Source organism: Rhopilema esculentum, chromosome 6, assembly GCF_057945365.1.
Source record: "Rhopilema esculentum isolate cy_ngs chromosome 6, ASM5794536v1, whole genome shotgun sequence".
Taxonomy (NCBI): Eukaryota; Metazoa; Cnidaria; class Scyphozoa; order Rhizostomeae; family Rhizostomatidae; genus Rhopilema; species Rhopilema esculentum.
This window is the reverse complement of record NC_142820.1, coordinates 9,890,101-9,906,006: the sequence shown is the minus strand read 5'-3', so window position 1 is coordinate 9,906,006 and position 15,906 is coordinate 9,890,101. Positions and strand designations below refer to the sequence as shown.

The 15,906-nt window shown below is 37.2% G+C and overlaps 1 protein-coding gene across 2 annotated transcripts in view; it reads right to left on the bottom strand.

The window, feature by feature from the left end:
- The window catches only part of LOC135686765 (fibroblast growth factor 12), a 36,028-nt gene extending 20,544 nt beyond the window's left edge, over nucleotides 1-15,484 (bottom strand). Inside the window, exon 1 of one of the 2 annotated variants that reach the window (XM_089108948.1) lies at nucleotides 15,453-15,484. In XM_089108948.1, coding sequence (XP_088965074.1) covers nucleotides 15,453-15,469 — 17 coding nt within the window. In that variant the 5' untranslated portion in view covers nucleotides 15,470-15,484. Of the gene's footprint in view, nucleotides 1-9,638; nucleotides 9,884-15,452 lie in introns of those variants that run through there. The other variant, XM_065203081.2, reaches the window with a different exon arrangement.
- Between the last annotated feature and the right edge of the window lie 422 nt (nucleotides 15,485-15,906).

The window sequence follows — 15,906 nt, the reverse complement described above, 5'->3', positions numbered from 1 at the left end:
AAAAGTTTATTAGCTTTTTAATTCTAGTTAGGGTTGTTTCTAAACTTTCGAGAAAATTGAGCCTATCGTTTCTTAAAAAAAGTGCATACACGCCTTTTTTATAAGAACACTTAGCTTCAGTTTCAGCCTGGAGTTTCTTTTTTTTCGCATAAATTCAGCCATGTTTTTTAATTTTTGGGCAAATCTCAGCCTGATGTCTCTTTTAAGGGTTGTTCTGTGCGTGTATTCAAATCTTTGAACCGCAGAAGCTCCAAGGTTCAGGAAAAACGAAGGATAGGAACTAGATGCTTGGATGGGCGTGGCCCCTAATTATCCTCAAAATGTTATTCATGTCGCTCTTTTTTTTCATTTTGGAAACCTTAACCCATCCCCACCCCTCCCTTTATCCCTAATGTTACCCGGGACTCACATAAAGGCAAGCTTGAAATGTAAAACAACCCGGCAGGCTCTTTATGTGCCTAGATGGAAAAGTCCTTTTTTCCTACTTAAACATTTTTCTTCAAATCAATGGTTGAAAGTTTATCCTTTTGCAAGCATTATATTTATCGAGGATCGACTCACGTAATACAACGAAGCATTGTGAAGTTATTTTAGGGAATGTCTTTCTCATCTTTCTAATAAACCCGTGGAATGAAAACGAATCCATGGATCAACAGAGAATGTAAAACTTTGAGTGATTTATTAAAAAAATCAGGATAAAGCAAATCAGAAATTCGCTTATAGACTAATGGGATAAATTTAGAATGATTCTCAAATTTAGAAAATCTCTAGAGACGGCTTCATCTCCATGGGTCTTCTAATACAAAGATTAAGTAGATATGATGTCATCAATATAAATCACTTTAAAATTCGCAGCTTTTGTGGATGTCATCTCTGTGCCGCGCAATCAAATATATTTGTTGCTTTGTATCGCTTGGTGAAAAAGTCTACATGGCAGAGGTGAAGATTATATTTGCACAGTGGCGGTTTAAGGGGGTTCGGGGAGGCCGCGGCCGCAGGGCCCGAGCGGACCCTGCAGATGCTCTCGGCCCCAGGCCCTGCAGTCCCTAAAACCGCTGCTGTAATGGCATTTCAATTCATTAGCAACCTTGTGGCCTGTTTTTCAAAATAAAACCAACCGCGAATAAAGGCGTGTATAATAACTGGCCAGAAAGTTTACTAATGAAGTATTAGAAACAACTCTAATGCTCTTGCCAGAGGATACACATAAGTATGTTAAGCGCATTTTGTGAACGCTGAGACTAATTTTTTTCTCGAATAAGAAAATTTTAAGGAACAAAGTTTGTAAGAATCTTCATGATTTTCAACAAATTAGCGCAAAACTCGAGGATGTTGTCCTCTTGTTGGATTTTTGTAATGAATGGACCTCGTTTGAGATGAATCTCTTTTTAGAGATGCACTTCCTTGTGCTGAGGAACATGTGAGTTTGGAGGGACTTGCAATTATATCAGGCGTGCATTTTGAATCGTGGATTTAGACTCTGGAGTTTCTTTAAATTTTTTGCTTTGTTTGTATTGAATTTGCTGCTTCTAATTCTTATTGAGATGAAATCTAGAAAAACTGTACCTAGTGTAATTTGCTTATCTTACTTACTTTGCTATGTTTTTGACCTTCGCAGCTTCAGACCACATAACTGCATTTTTGATTGTCTCATTAGTATAGATTTGTTATTTCTATGCAGCGATGAGAAAACTTTCCCGAAATTCCACAACGGCGAAGTACCTGACACAACGCGTTGTATATACCATTATGGCTTCTGTTCGCTTCTAAGTTTCCAAATTTTAATAAATTTGCGTTACATCTGCCGTTACCATTTTCAGTCGTGTAAGAAATGGTTTGAAATTGTTTCAAATAAATCAACCATTTTCCTTGGGTCTGGCACCGTTAATCTTCTTATGCTGAAAGTTTGCAAAATCTAAAAATACAAGGACTTCTGTCTCTGATGGCTAATTAGACCAAAATTAATCAAAAAACAACAACTTTTATAAATTTAACGTTTTATAAACCAAAATTAACAACAACAACTTTTCGAAAGCTAGTGCTACGATAGCACAGGTGCTAATAAATACTAACGTGAAACAATAATAGATGTTGCATCATAAACCTTATCTTCAAGAAACCAGGCACACTGGAGCCGGGGGTGGGGGCTGTAGATCCCTCATTTTTGCAGAAGTATGACATTCATGTTTTGGCATCAACGATAATGGTGGAAAAACATCCAAAAAAATTGTCAATTTATCTGCTAGAGCCCCCAAAATCCCCCACCCTAAAGATGTGTTCCGACATATTGCATTGTATTGTATTGTAGATTATTCAATGTTAGTTGTTACAATCAGGCCTTGAAAATTTTTTCTTCTTCCTGGCAGCAAAATACAAGCCCTGATTACAATTAAAATCAAGCCTGGACATTGTCCAGCCCTGGTTACAATAATGAATATACACTAATTAAGACTAACATGGAGCAATTTTAAGGATAGCAAACGTCCTTGGAAACCATTTGTTAATTGATTTACACTCATGGACGATTTATTTCGTCAGACAAGAGATTTTCAAATCATCTGGCCCAAGACTCTCAGTGATTTGATGTCATAATTGGAATTTTTAACTTCAAGTAAACAAACCGTGTTTTTCTTGTGCGAAGGTCATGACTTGCGTTCTCCGGGATAAAATGTTCCTGAGTAAACACAGACTTAAACACAAACATTAAGAAATATGCCAGGATTGTAAACAGTGTACATGATCATAAGATATTGTTCGAGTTCAATTCTGCTGTTAGGTTTTCTTTTGGTACACGTAGCAGCTGTCGAGGCTGTCTTTAGCCGTTACAAACAGATACACAAACACCCAAATCAAGTTAAAAATCGTCAGGACAACCATGGCAATGATAAAAGGCCGTTTGCTTGTCTTATGACCACACATAATCATCCCAAGCCATCCTCCAACCGGTCCACCGAGGAACGTCAATAAATACAGTGCCCATTCAGCTACTCTCCAAGCATTTTCTATCGCCGCCTTCTTGTCCCCACAGAATGCAGCTAACGTTATGATGTTCCATGCAATCAGATAACATATCATCGCATGATTAATGTCTGCCCTTGAAGCAAAGCATCCTATGGTAAATGTCAATGTAATTCCCAGCATACCTGGTACTAACACGCAAAAAACCTGAGCACATCTTCCTAAACCACACATTGCAGCTCCTTTATTGTAGACGTCGAGAGCAGTTTTCTGTCTAGGCCCGATAAGGCCTATCGTAATCGAAACGCAAAATCAATTCTTGGAAATAAAAACATTCGGGAATTCTGGCCTCGTTTTGGTGAGTCTCAAGAAACGGCTATTGTTCTATGGCTGCGGGGATATCGTGAAAGGTTTGGTAGAATTACAAAAAGTCCTGGATTTTGCCTCAGCTACCCTTAAATCTCCATTTTGTAGCCCTTATCAATGTAATCAAAACTAACACCGCAGTTGTAAGTACGGTACGGGGGTAGGCCAAGATTCCTCAAACTTAGTTGTCTCATCCCTTTCAAGAATTCACGGAAATGACTCAACATAAATTTAAGGATGATTTAATGAAATGAGATACTTACATCATCATCTTATTTTTAAAATTCGTGAAAAACTCGAACTAGAAAGGTTGTTTTTCTCGGGAGACCGTTTAACTTGGTAGAATTACGAATAGTTAGAATCGTAGAGATTCGAATTTTTAGAAAGGGTTTGTTAAAAGACTTTCAAGGAACCATACAATTTTTGTTGGATTAGTAAAAATTCTGATAACACTCATTCGAATTGGACATAGCTGACTGTATATGGCAACGACAACACAGACCATACCGCCAATGATCAAAATCACTGTTGGTTTATAGCTGGGGATGTAACTTGAAAGTTTGTGATTTGGGTGTGGCACTCAACTTATTTTAAAGCTCGGCGATCTCTTAACTTCTAATAAAAAATAAATGTAGACGACCAATTATCACATTTCTTTGTGATCACGAAAAACAGTTTTGGCAATAACAATATTTTCCAAAGATCGTAGCAAATCTGAAAAAACCAAATCTTTGTGAAAAGTCTATAATAAAAATTGAGGGTAACAAAAAATGGGAAGGTTGGGTATTGCGAAATCAGTCAAACGTTTGTTTGTAAAAATTACATATTTTCTTGTATCAAAAATCTGTCTAATAAGAATAAGGTGACGGTAACTGGCCATCTCAAGTAATCGTATGGCTAAACAGAACGTCAATTTGTGGCAATTCTGGTCGGAGAGTCAATATCTTCAGCCATATTGCCTGCTTTTGTTAAAATTTTGCTTCTGGTACGAAACCGCTCTAGTGCTTTTGACAACATTATAAATGTCCTGGTCAGGAAAGTTCTTATGATCCAAAAAAAAATAAAAACAGAAAAGTTATTGATTCTTTTGCCATGCTTCCAATAATGCATTTGTCTAACCAAGTTTTTTACAAATTACATGTTGCTATATAAATCTTAAGTGGAGTTAGACAATGTGATGGTCTTGATCTTATTTTTGAACGCATACAGCGTCGGCTGATTGCAGACGAACATTTTTGGTGGTAGCCTTTCCACTAGCCTGGGTTAAAACCTTTCCGGGTTAAAAGTTATCCGTTTCTCCGTCGCGTTCCCACTAACCCACTTGAAAAACGGATAAGTTTGAAAACGGGTCTCAAAGTGGGTCAGTTTTTACCCGGGTATCTTTTGATCCACCTGCGAGTTAATGGAAACGCCGAAACCCGGATAATTTCTGACCCACTTGCAACAACAGCAAGTCGGTGTCGATGTTGCTTCCATTGGCCTACAACGATGGAAATTGAAGAATTATTAATGCAAATACTGATTTCTCTTACAACTTTTCACCCTGGATACATTTTGACCCGGCTTAGTGGGAACGATCAAAAACGGATTAAAAACGGGTCGAAGAAAAATGCCGTTTCCATTGACTCACTTTAAAAACGGATAACTTTTAACCCAGGCTAGTGGAAAGGCTGCCTCAGTATCAATCGCATATTCTTTGTTTAGCAAACTTTCGAACCATGAAATCATGAAAAATGAATCTGAAGAAAATACAATGAAAACAACCCAAACTTTGAAATCGAAACCCCCATAGCTGAAAACGGTTTCTTGATGAGTGTTGCAGCCATGTTTAAAATCAATTTACTATCCATTACTTTTACCGCTAATTTTCCGGCCAGGCTGCTGTTCTCCATATAATCATCAGGCCGGGTGACTCGGCCAGCACTGGCACCCGGGCCAGCCCGCTCCACGTAATCAACCCCTAAGTTCCATCATTCTGAATTGACTACATCATTCAAGTAAAAGGTAGAATTAATGGGATTCTTAAATTTTTGTTCGTTTTCTCCAGTGTTGCCATACATAAAAACTTGGGTAACGATCAGAAAAAATGTATCGAGACGTCAGTTTCTCACGAAAGGTGCGTATCTTAACAAAAAAATACAATTTTGTTGCAATCACATTCAACTTTGTCAGTCACGATTGAAGGAGGATGACATAACTGCTAAGAAAACTAACATTTTTATTACGATTATCAGATAATCCATTATAGCTTACAGAAATCTCAAATTGTCGTTGATGAAAAAAGGAAATCGCTAAAATGACATTGACAATGAGATAAATGGTACCCCAATGAAAAAAGGAGAAACTATATGATTCCTTTAGTGATTGTCATATAAAAAATTAATAACCACAGAGCTACATTATCTTGTAATTTTACTCGTCCTATGACGTCACATCAAGCATGAATTTTAAAATCAAACAAATCATTAGGCAACCACAGTTTCCTTTCCGTATTATAGTCGACGATCTCCAGGATGTGTGGGGGCATACAGCATTCTTAAGTCTATCAGACGTATTACCGGTTTCAAAAACAACGCTACCCACCAACCAAAAATATTTCAACACTGCTCGCTATTTCACAGTGCTGGAAACAAATGAATGAACAGGTGGATGCTTCTACCAATGATTTAAAAGGAAATTGACGATCGAAAGACAACATCAGATATAAGTCCCAAAAGGTTTGCGAATAGCGAATCACGTTGGATACCATGTGACAATTTGTTCATATTTTACCACACCAGATCACACCATACATTGATAATCACAATTATCAGCTAAATGGAATTTTATCTATACATTATAAGTTTGAGCTGGGGTTGGGTATCTCTTTCAATTAGTTTATTCACTACTAAAAGGTTGTTAAGTTATCACGGATAGCCGGGCTAGTCCTAGCCCAGTTAAGAATTCTTCCTTGCATTTTGAAATCGTTTATTCTACAATGACGTATAATATACATTATGCTTATACCACAAACACGCTGCATAGTGTAGTCAGTATGAAATGAAAACCATACATGGTCCTTAATGCAATTGATGATAAAGCATGTTTGTATCAATTACGTCAAAACTGGAAATACTTCTTGTAACATCCGATTGGCAGAGGGTCACTCGAACTTTTTAAATACCGATGGGCTGCAAATGCTTTATCAGCAACATTTCTTAGAAGTACTGAATTGGTTTGTCCACATTCGTTTCAAGGATCGAAAACTTACACGCCTTTTTAAGTACTTTAAAATCCTATCGGCTGAACTTCAAAATTCCTTATCTTATCTTTGTTCTTCGTTTTACTTATAAAGATCTCTGTGGACAAGAAAAATGAATAACTGAAAAATATTGACAATAAGCATTGTTTGAGCTGTTTATTCATGCTACAACCATCTATATTTATTAGAATGATCAACTCAAAAAAGCAAGTTAGATTTCATGAAAGTAGTTTCTGAAGTTGAGAAATTTTTACATTCCTTCAAAATCTTCTATCTACTAGCAATCCATCGAGAATTTGCCTATTCGAGTCCAAAATTCCTTACATAGGGCTTCCGTATAAGAAAATGCAGGGGTTAAGAGGCTCAACAAGCATGATGCCAGATAGACTACTGGGTGCAAAGTACTGTTAGAACACAGGGTTCCTATCCATTGAAGAGCATTACATGACGATTGCATCATAAAAATTCACCTGTGTTTAATTTTGTGTATGCGTAATTATCATTTTAGGTGTTGGTTGATTATCAAAAAGGGGTTGTTTCGTATTCTAAAGTAGTCTTGCCGCAAGATTGTCGAACTCTGTGAGTTTTATCGCTAGTTTGTAGAATTGTGTTTGCCGTTAGATTGCCGTCGTTAGCTGTTAAGGATATTTTTAGTCGTTTGCCGTGAATTGATGGAATTAGGAAAAGTGTGAAACATTAGAGAATTTGAGGAACAGTTTTTGCCGTATTTATCGGGTATGTTACTGCGACGGATCTACGAACTCACATCTGTAAAACCGAAGGCTGTATCACTCCATGAAAAGGCTTACGGAATTTTTTTCGGAATTAATAATCCTTCGATTTTGGGTCCAGATTTTTTAGTCAATTTTTCCGTGTTTTGTATATGTTCCTTGCCTTGACCTCTCCCTTCTTCAAAATCTTAAAGAAATGGCTGTTAGCTACATCACACCTCTTTACTTGACCATCCTGGTTATCGCCAAATGCTAGCTAGCACATTTCTTTGATCCATGTAGTTCTCTGACCAGAAATTACATAAAAACAACAGTTATTTAGCCATGTCCGCTAGACTTCAAAACAACTCAACGGAACATATAATTCAAAAGCACAACCATTAAACATATTTTCTTCTTTATCTTAAAGTTAGAAGCGTTACTTTAAAAACGAGTTTACACCCAGTCACCTCAAGGGTGTGGCACCAAAATCCAATCATTATCTAGCACCCCCCCCCCCCCCAAACACATGCCGCTTAAATCCGTCCCTGGACGTATACCGTTTGAAAGTATATTCTATCCCCTTTCCAACCATATCTAGTATGGGCACTTTCATTGAATTCAATATTACTTTAATGGACTTTTAGCTATTCCACAAAAGAGTCTGGGCCGAGTGTCATTTTATACACTATATTCTTTCATTGATCCTATAGGTTTTCCCCAAAAATTTAGTTCTTTATGTGATTTAACGCTGACATTGCCCGAGTTAGGCTTTTTGTCGGACTTTCTAAGTCTGAGTGGAATTTCGGATTTTTTAAGTATTTCTTGTGGATCTCTTGGATCTCTGGATTTTTGAAAGGGTTTTAGTGGATTTTGAGGATTTTTTGAAGGGTGTACGAGGATTTTTGGAGTAATACACCCCTCGCGTAAAACCCCCTTTTCAAATGCTTTTACAATAAATTTACAGTGATAGAATTGCATTGACATTGTTAGCGAGAAAAATGCAACTTGAGGCTGTAGAAAAAACCTCTCTTATCCAAAGAGATGTCACAAACACAGATGAGTGTCATGTGCGTGACATGCGCAGATCTATCGTGACGTGAGAGATGCCTAAAGTGTATCCAGAAGTTGGGTGCGTCGGTGTTGAAAGCATCGTACACCATCACACACACGGACAATACACTCTTTTTTATAAGAACAATTTTAAAAGAGCCCGAGCCTCGAAATTGGACAGAAGTTAAGAGCAAATTAAGAACAAGCTGAGGATGAGGTGCTGTAAAATGTAATTTTGAGCAAAGTTGTGATACCCTCTTGAAAAAAATTCAATCGCAAAAACGAGGAGCTTTTCATTCTTTACTTATGTAGAAAACAAGGAATACCGCAACGTGCCGAGTACAAACAACAACGAATACAAGTAAATTAAAGGTATGTTTTGTCGAAGAATTTTCAAACTTGTCACTCATTTTGTTGGCTAACGGGGACTGAACACAGGAGCTAGCGATTGCACTATTTAAGAACAAATTAAGAACAACCCAGCTTCAATCCAGCTTATAATTGATTACCAGGCCCTTGTTTGAAGAATTGAAAATCTTTGGGCTAGAACTATTGTCATACATGAAGTACCTCGGAGATTAATGTACCAAAAGCTCTTATTTCAACCATCCCTGGGTGAAAGGTAAATTTTTTTGATGTTGATTTTTTTTCATTTTGACGTTTTGATCTTTAGCGATTTTTTTGCGAACTGTTTAAAAAAACAGAAGTGTAATAAAAATAATGATAACAATAATTATGATGCTCTGAGGAGTGTCAGATGAAAAAGCTTTTAGCCAATGTGTTATAAAATGTTTGCTTTTTTAAAAGCCATTTTCAATAATTATAATAATAATGATAAATATGAATGAAAAAAACAATGAGTTATCTGACAATAGGCAATTCAGGGTACTTTCAAGGAATCAAAATCGGGCTTGAAAACCCAAAAACTGGCAGTTGTGAGTTTGTAACAATACTTTATAACTTAGGCAATTTTTTTACACGGGAAGGTAATAAAGCAGGCACCGTTGAGCAGGCAGGGGGCTGGGGGCTTTAGCAAAAGATTAAGAATTGAACCACCAGTAAAGCCTCTTTTTATTCCGTTTTAGCCCCGTGCACTTTGTTGGACCCACAACGTTTCTGTGAGAGGTTTCCCTTGAGGAGCTGAGATGCATAAAAAGACGTACATGTCACGCTTTGCCATCTCGGCAACAACTAACTTTTTTTGTAAAATTACTCACTTAAATATATCCTGTTACACTCCACGCCCTGCGGTGCCTGTAAAGTATCTATAAAGGTGGTTTTTGAAGATGTGATATAAATCTAAAGAATACCTTCTCCTTTCTGTAACCTCATAAAACCCATAGCAACCAAATGTTCTTGACAGAGCTCTTAGACAATTTCCAGGAAAGCTTGTATCTCCAGATCCAAGATTGCATTTCGCCAAACTTGGCAGCACACAAGGGCGGCTGGTTTCCTCTGCCTCAATAGATTGTAAAACAGATAAAGACTTTTTCTCAGACACTGCTGTTGAATCAGCCACATGGCACGAATTTTTAATGCAGCCCATAAGATGCATTTAAGATATTCCGAGTCTCAAGGCTGGGGGATTTACTGGAAGCCTTAGGCAAACTGGGTCATTATCAGTGCAATTCTCGGGCCAAGTGTCGTTGTCGATTGAAAATCTTTTTGGTTAGGCCTTCTTTACCAACCCGGTGCTGCCAAATCGTTGTAAAAACAATCGCCTTGAGCAAGCACAGACCTGTTACTAGGTCTTAAACGAGAGACAATAACAACTCTCGATTCATTTCCGTGTGTTGGGCGGCAAATCAACAACAAAGGAATTGATGTCAATCGGATTTGACTAATCGATCACAATATATCTAACCACAGAGACAATGCAAGCTGAGAGGCACAATTTCATATATACATCTTCCAAACAAAAATTGTTTCCAGCTCAAATGCACGGTTCAACGTCAGACAAGTGGAATACAAAAGTACAATGGTCAGCTCAGAGTAAACACTGTCGCTTTCTCACAGAGAGTAGACTTTTTCAACGGAAAGAAATTTCAGATGTATTTTCCCAAGAGCTTAATCGTAATAATGACTCTGATTATTTCTAATGAATATAGGAAATGAAAAAACAATAACAGGTTGCAACACAAATACGTAAATAAATGTTATTCACGTTTATGTTCCCGGACGAGGTATTCTCGTTGTCAAAACCAATTAAAATTTCACAAAATGCATTTGTCTTCGAAAATTTATTTGATACCGATACGTATAGATAAAGATTTTGATTCTAGAGAAAACTGTTTTTTAAACTGTGTCACAGCTTTCTCGTAAAAAAACCTTCTCTAGAAGGGAGTGTTTCAGTTCTGTTACTTTAAGTTAAACTTTTTGGCATGGAGAGGAAATTTTTATAAAAAGAAAAAACAACGTCGAGGCCCAGTTAGCCAAAAAAAGAAAACAGGGAAGACGTCGGAAGAAGTAAGAACATGGTCGGCCTCAGATAACATAAGAACTTAAGAGAGAAAACTTTTATCAAGTAAATAATCGTGCTTTTGAAAAATAACACAAGAAACAGTTACATGCTGGCGGTAGAAACAATTTATAACATGTAGTTTGTAGAAAAATCAATGTTGAAATCACAGAAATGGTTGAAATAAGAGCAACGTTAAGCCTCAAATTATCCAAAAAAAGAACACGGAACCTTAGTAAATTCTCTGGCTCTTTTCAAAAAGGAGTGAAAGGGTTCGTTACTGTAACAGCACAGCTTTCCATCAACGAATCAATGTCACTTTTCATAATCCCACAAAAATTACAATAAAGATACATTTTGAATGCTACATAAGAGAAAGCAAGTTGGTACAATAAATGACGCATCGAATTGACTCACCAGTCACCAATACTGTGACAAGATTATATTCTCGGTAGTAATCACGTCTGGACCAGTTGACAGCATCAATAACTATAATGCACGGGGCCAAAGGGACAGGTGTAGTTAAGGAGAATTTGGGTACTGTCTGCATTCATACGCCATAGAAACATGTCGGTTCTATTTCAGACTGATAAGTGACTGTATCCGCTCCGGATACCCTCCTAGCTATGAAAAGAAACCATATCAAATCGAGTTGCTCTACAAAATGCAACAGGAAGCTATATTTTTGTTAGCTAAATTTGCCAGCTCTGCGTGAACAGTTTACATATAAGTGCAAACCCTGAGAGCTGATGTTTACAGCGCCACGCCAGACACGCAATACAAACAAGGGGTGATTTCTCACGTTCCTGGCTTGATCTCTACGGCAAAGAAGCCTGATAACCAGCCCACTATTTCTTATGACTATGATTATTCTAAAGCACGGGTGGACAACATTTTGGAGACTGGGCAAGATCCTTCAAACATTTTCTTTAAGCGGGCCAAAATTATATAATGACAATTAAAACCTTTCATTTAAATTCAATTGCACTAAAATTACAAACCTTTCTTTATCATAGATAGTTTACAACGATTTATAAGTTTGTTACAATCGTAACTCGTAAGTGCAAACGGGAAAACTGAAAAAACCAACCAAAATTGAAAAAGAAGGTTATTCGGGGTTTGGAGAAGTCATCCTAGGAAGGAAATAAAGAATTATCCACCAATCAACGTTTAGTATTGGCTTTTTAGCTCAGACCATTCACTTAAATGTAGGTAAACACCAAATTATCGATTATAGGCCGTCAGCACAGTAGCAAACGAGACATAACAAAATAGGGACAACCGTGATCCCTGCTCAACTGTCATGAGTGCACCCAGTAAGTTTCGTTCTTGTTGCATTTGATAACTTCGCCCAGTCCCTCAAAGATTCTGCTATCCTGTATTTAAGCTGGATGGATCGTTACAACAAATTCCTTATTTTATCTTGTTACAAAGGATAGCGTGCCAATGATTCCCAGGTTTGATGAAGATAATCTAATTTTGAATCGATACGCTTCATTCAAATCATCCCTTCCAACAAAAAAATTATAATATGATATTTTTCTTCTCGCGGGCCACAAAGATTCTCTCCCCGGTCCGAATTCTGGCCTGCGGGCCGTAAGTTGCCCACCCCTTATGTTTATAGTGGATATGAAAATGAATCTGGGTTTATAATATCCAGTGCAATTGTAAATGAAAAAATAGGCTCACTTTCAATGATTCTGCGATCAAAGTATTGCAATAGACTGGCACCGCGCAGCCAGTTGGCTAGTAGGGGCTATAGTCTCCCCCCCCAACATTTTTGCAATAATAGGTTAGAAATTTTGGAAAGTGTACTCTAACGGATCCTAAGTAGTGGCAGTTCTTCCTGACTGGGAACTCTTTTTTGTTCATTTTCCTGGCGTTTAATATATACTCTCTGAATCAGACATTTTTTAAGTAATAAGTGGAAATAAGTCCAGTAGGGCGTGGTCTAGAAAGTTTTCGGGCGCACCTTTTTCAGGCCTCCCACTTTTAGACTGATGCGCAGTGTCTGGCAATAGATACAGAATCTACTAGACCTACAATCCCAGGCCAACGGTGAAGACTTTGCAGCCCCCTCCCCTCCATTTTGATGTTGATTTGTCTGCTCTTAAATAACATATTCACCCACCCGTAGGAGGGGGTTGATGTAGGACTATACACTCATGCTACCAGACCTCTGTTCAAGATTGTAGGCCTTTTGTGTTTCAATCCTAAAACTTTTAGTTTTGAGAATATGGGCATTCAACCTAAACTTGGGAACAAGCGTCGTGTCACAAAGTTAGATATATTCTCTAAACAAGATTTTAATCGAAAGGACATTTAGAACAGATAATATAATCAGGGTTTTGTCATTGAGAATTCCAGATCTGGCTTAGTTCTTTTGCTAGAAAGGCTTAAAATTTTAGAATTGGTAAAAAGTGTTTTAATTATCATGGATCCAAGGTGAATCCGTTATCTTGCGAACTTCGGTAACCTTGTTAACACGAACCAGTTTTGACTCTTCAAAGAGCAATCTGACTGCATTACTTGAGTGCCAACTTCAATCTAGCCATTATTATGGGAGAAGAATCGTAACATGTGAATGTACCTTTGAGCTAATTTGGATGTTCTTTCTAGTTCTGCAAGAATCCCAGTGAAATGGCAAAACACCTGATGTATATTGACAGGCTTTTGTGTAAATGATTTTATTGTTATACGAGGCTTATCCAACATGACTGAAGCTTGCAGCTTAAAACTTTTTTCATTCTATTTGTTGTACAAGATTGCTTGAAAGAGCCATTTGAACCCAGGCTAACACCAAAGTACTATAAGAATCACAGGAACAAATATTTTTCCCGAGGACAATTGTAATTGATTTTGTTTAAGCCTTACTTCTTTTATGCTTAGTAATTTACTAAAATCACTGAATGAGCCTAATTGTGCCTAAAAATCATTAGGCAAGCAGCAAATGCTAAGTTATCCGTATACAAAAGACTGTCAATGGCATGGTCACCAATACCCACTCCTAATAAATTATGGTACTGTCGATAACAATATGGATTTGAGAAACAATAAACAAATAGTTTGATTGATCTGTTCCATATACTTTAATTTAATTGTGATTTGCTTGCCTTTCTGTGACATTTCTCAAAGTCTACTCAACCCTTTCTTAAGACCTAACGACATGACCTCCTAATGGCATCAGAATTTTCGCAAAAGCCGTGACAGTTCTCGTAACGTCCGGCCTCGTAGCAAAAAATATTTTATTGTTTAAAACAAGGGGAAAATATGCTGTCCAGCGTTTTGTGCATTCGGTCGTCATTCAGAGCCAAAAGAGCTCTAAATTATGACGTCATGACATTAAATATCATGATATTTTTTATTTTTGACCGCATGATTTGAAAAGACACCATGAAATATCCCTTAATACGTAAAGTAATGAAATATGCTCATTATTGGTCGAGATATGGCCGGTACAAAAGATTTGCAAGTTTGCTAACAGATAACTGATATCTTGGCTCTGTTCATAAGGTATGATGGGGAAATTACAGATGTTTGATGGAGAAAGAGTCTGTGCTAATGTGGCCATATCGCAGCCAAATGGTGACATGATCAGCCGATTTTGCACATTATATTCTGAGTCTAGGAATTTTATAATCTGTTGGCAGCGCATGTAATCAGTAATTTACCGCTGACAATAGGAACAGCAGTGTCAATGTCATCAGTTCTTTTGTCACGAGCCCCTTAAAATTTGGCCCTTGAAAATTTGGATTTTAACTGACAAATCCGAGCAGCACTCTATGATAGAAATCGGTAAATCCTGAGAAATAATTTTGTTTTTGTGGAAATCTAGCATTTTCTTTACAAAAGTGAGTTGCCCCTCGACAATACGGAAAGTACTTTTGTCCAAGTAATTTATGTTGTTGAAAGGCTCGTTTTACCCATAGCTCAATTTTGAGAATTTTCCGACATGGCAATGATTTTTCCGAAAATCCGTCGAATCGGAATGTATTGCTTCTAGTCCTGCTGTGTCATAGGCTAGTCCTTTCGTGGGTGGAGAACCTGTCGGTTTCAATTAGACAACTCCTTCTCTTGCAGCAGCTGCGCTTAAAAGACCAAATCTAACAAATCTATCTAACTTACTTGCTATGAGTGAAGAAATGAGCTATTTTTCCAAAATGAACAACAGTCTGGGTCATAAGATTGGGAAAAGCTCCTCTCTTGGCTTGTAAATATATGTCTATTACAAACCCTGAAATGAATTTGCCTCTTCAAATAAAAAAAGCATCGTATCATGTTTAAGATAATGCACATTCGAACACTACCTCCGGAGTTCATATGCATGGCGTCTCACTTGACAGCAAAAAATTATATGAAAACCAGATGCAATTTCTTAATTCCTTTCGAAATTGAAAAGAGCGACGCAATCAAATCTGTAACATTGGAATTGAACCTTTTTGTTGCAAACTTTATATGTTAACTCTAGTCCATGTAAATTTGCTGCCATTCTCATTAAACATAGAAAAAATCTTATTTTCTGAATTGAAACCATCGGAATCAAACTAATCAAAATAAACTACAACTTTTAAAAAATGATGACATTAAACTGACTGATTTTATAAAACTGACTGACAAAATTGTCATTTATAACTAGTATAAGCTAATGTTAAGATGGCAAAAATACCTCAGAAGCAGTTCCATCGATGAAAACTTTGCAACGAAGGACCAATCGTTTAGCAAGTTGCAGCTTTGGTATGTTCACCCGTATCGGAGTTGCTGCGAACAGAAACGGAATTAGGTTAATAGAAAATAGAAATCTTGACAAAAAAATTTGAATTTCGAACCATTCAATCCTTGATTGGCATGCGTAGGTTTGAAATATGCGATAAAAACACAAACTCATTCCATGCAAAATTCATGGAAGAAATGTGCCTTAAAGCTGATTAAGACACACACCAGTGATGTGAATGCACACAAAAACGTATACAAAGAAACGAGCTATTGAGGAAAATCACAGTAGTAAGTGGGAACTTCAAGTTGGAAGGCTATTTCTCGGTGCGTAGGTTTTAGTAAATGACTTGGAGTGGGTCACTCTTATTATGAAATGCAGAATTCACGCCAGGTTATTTTACGAAGTT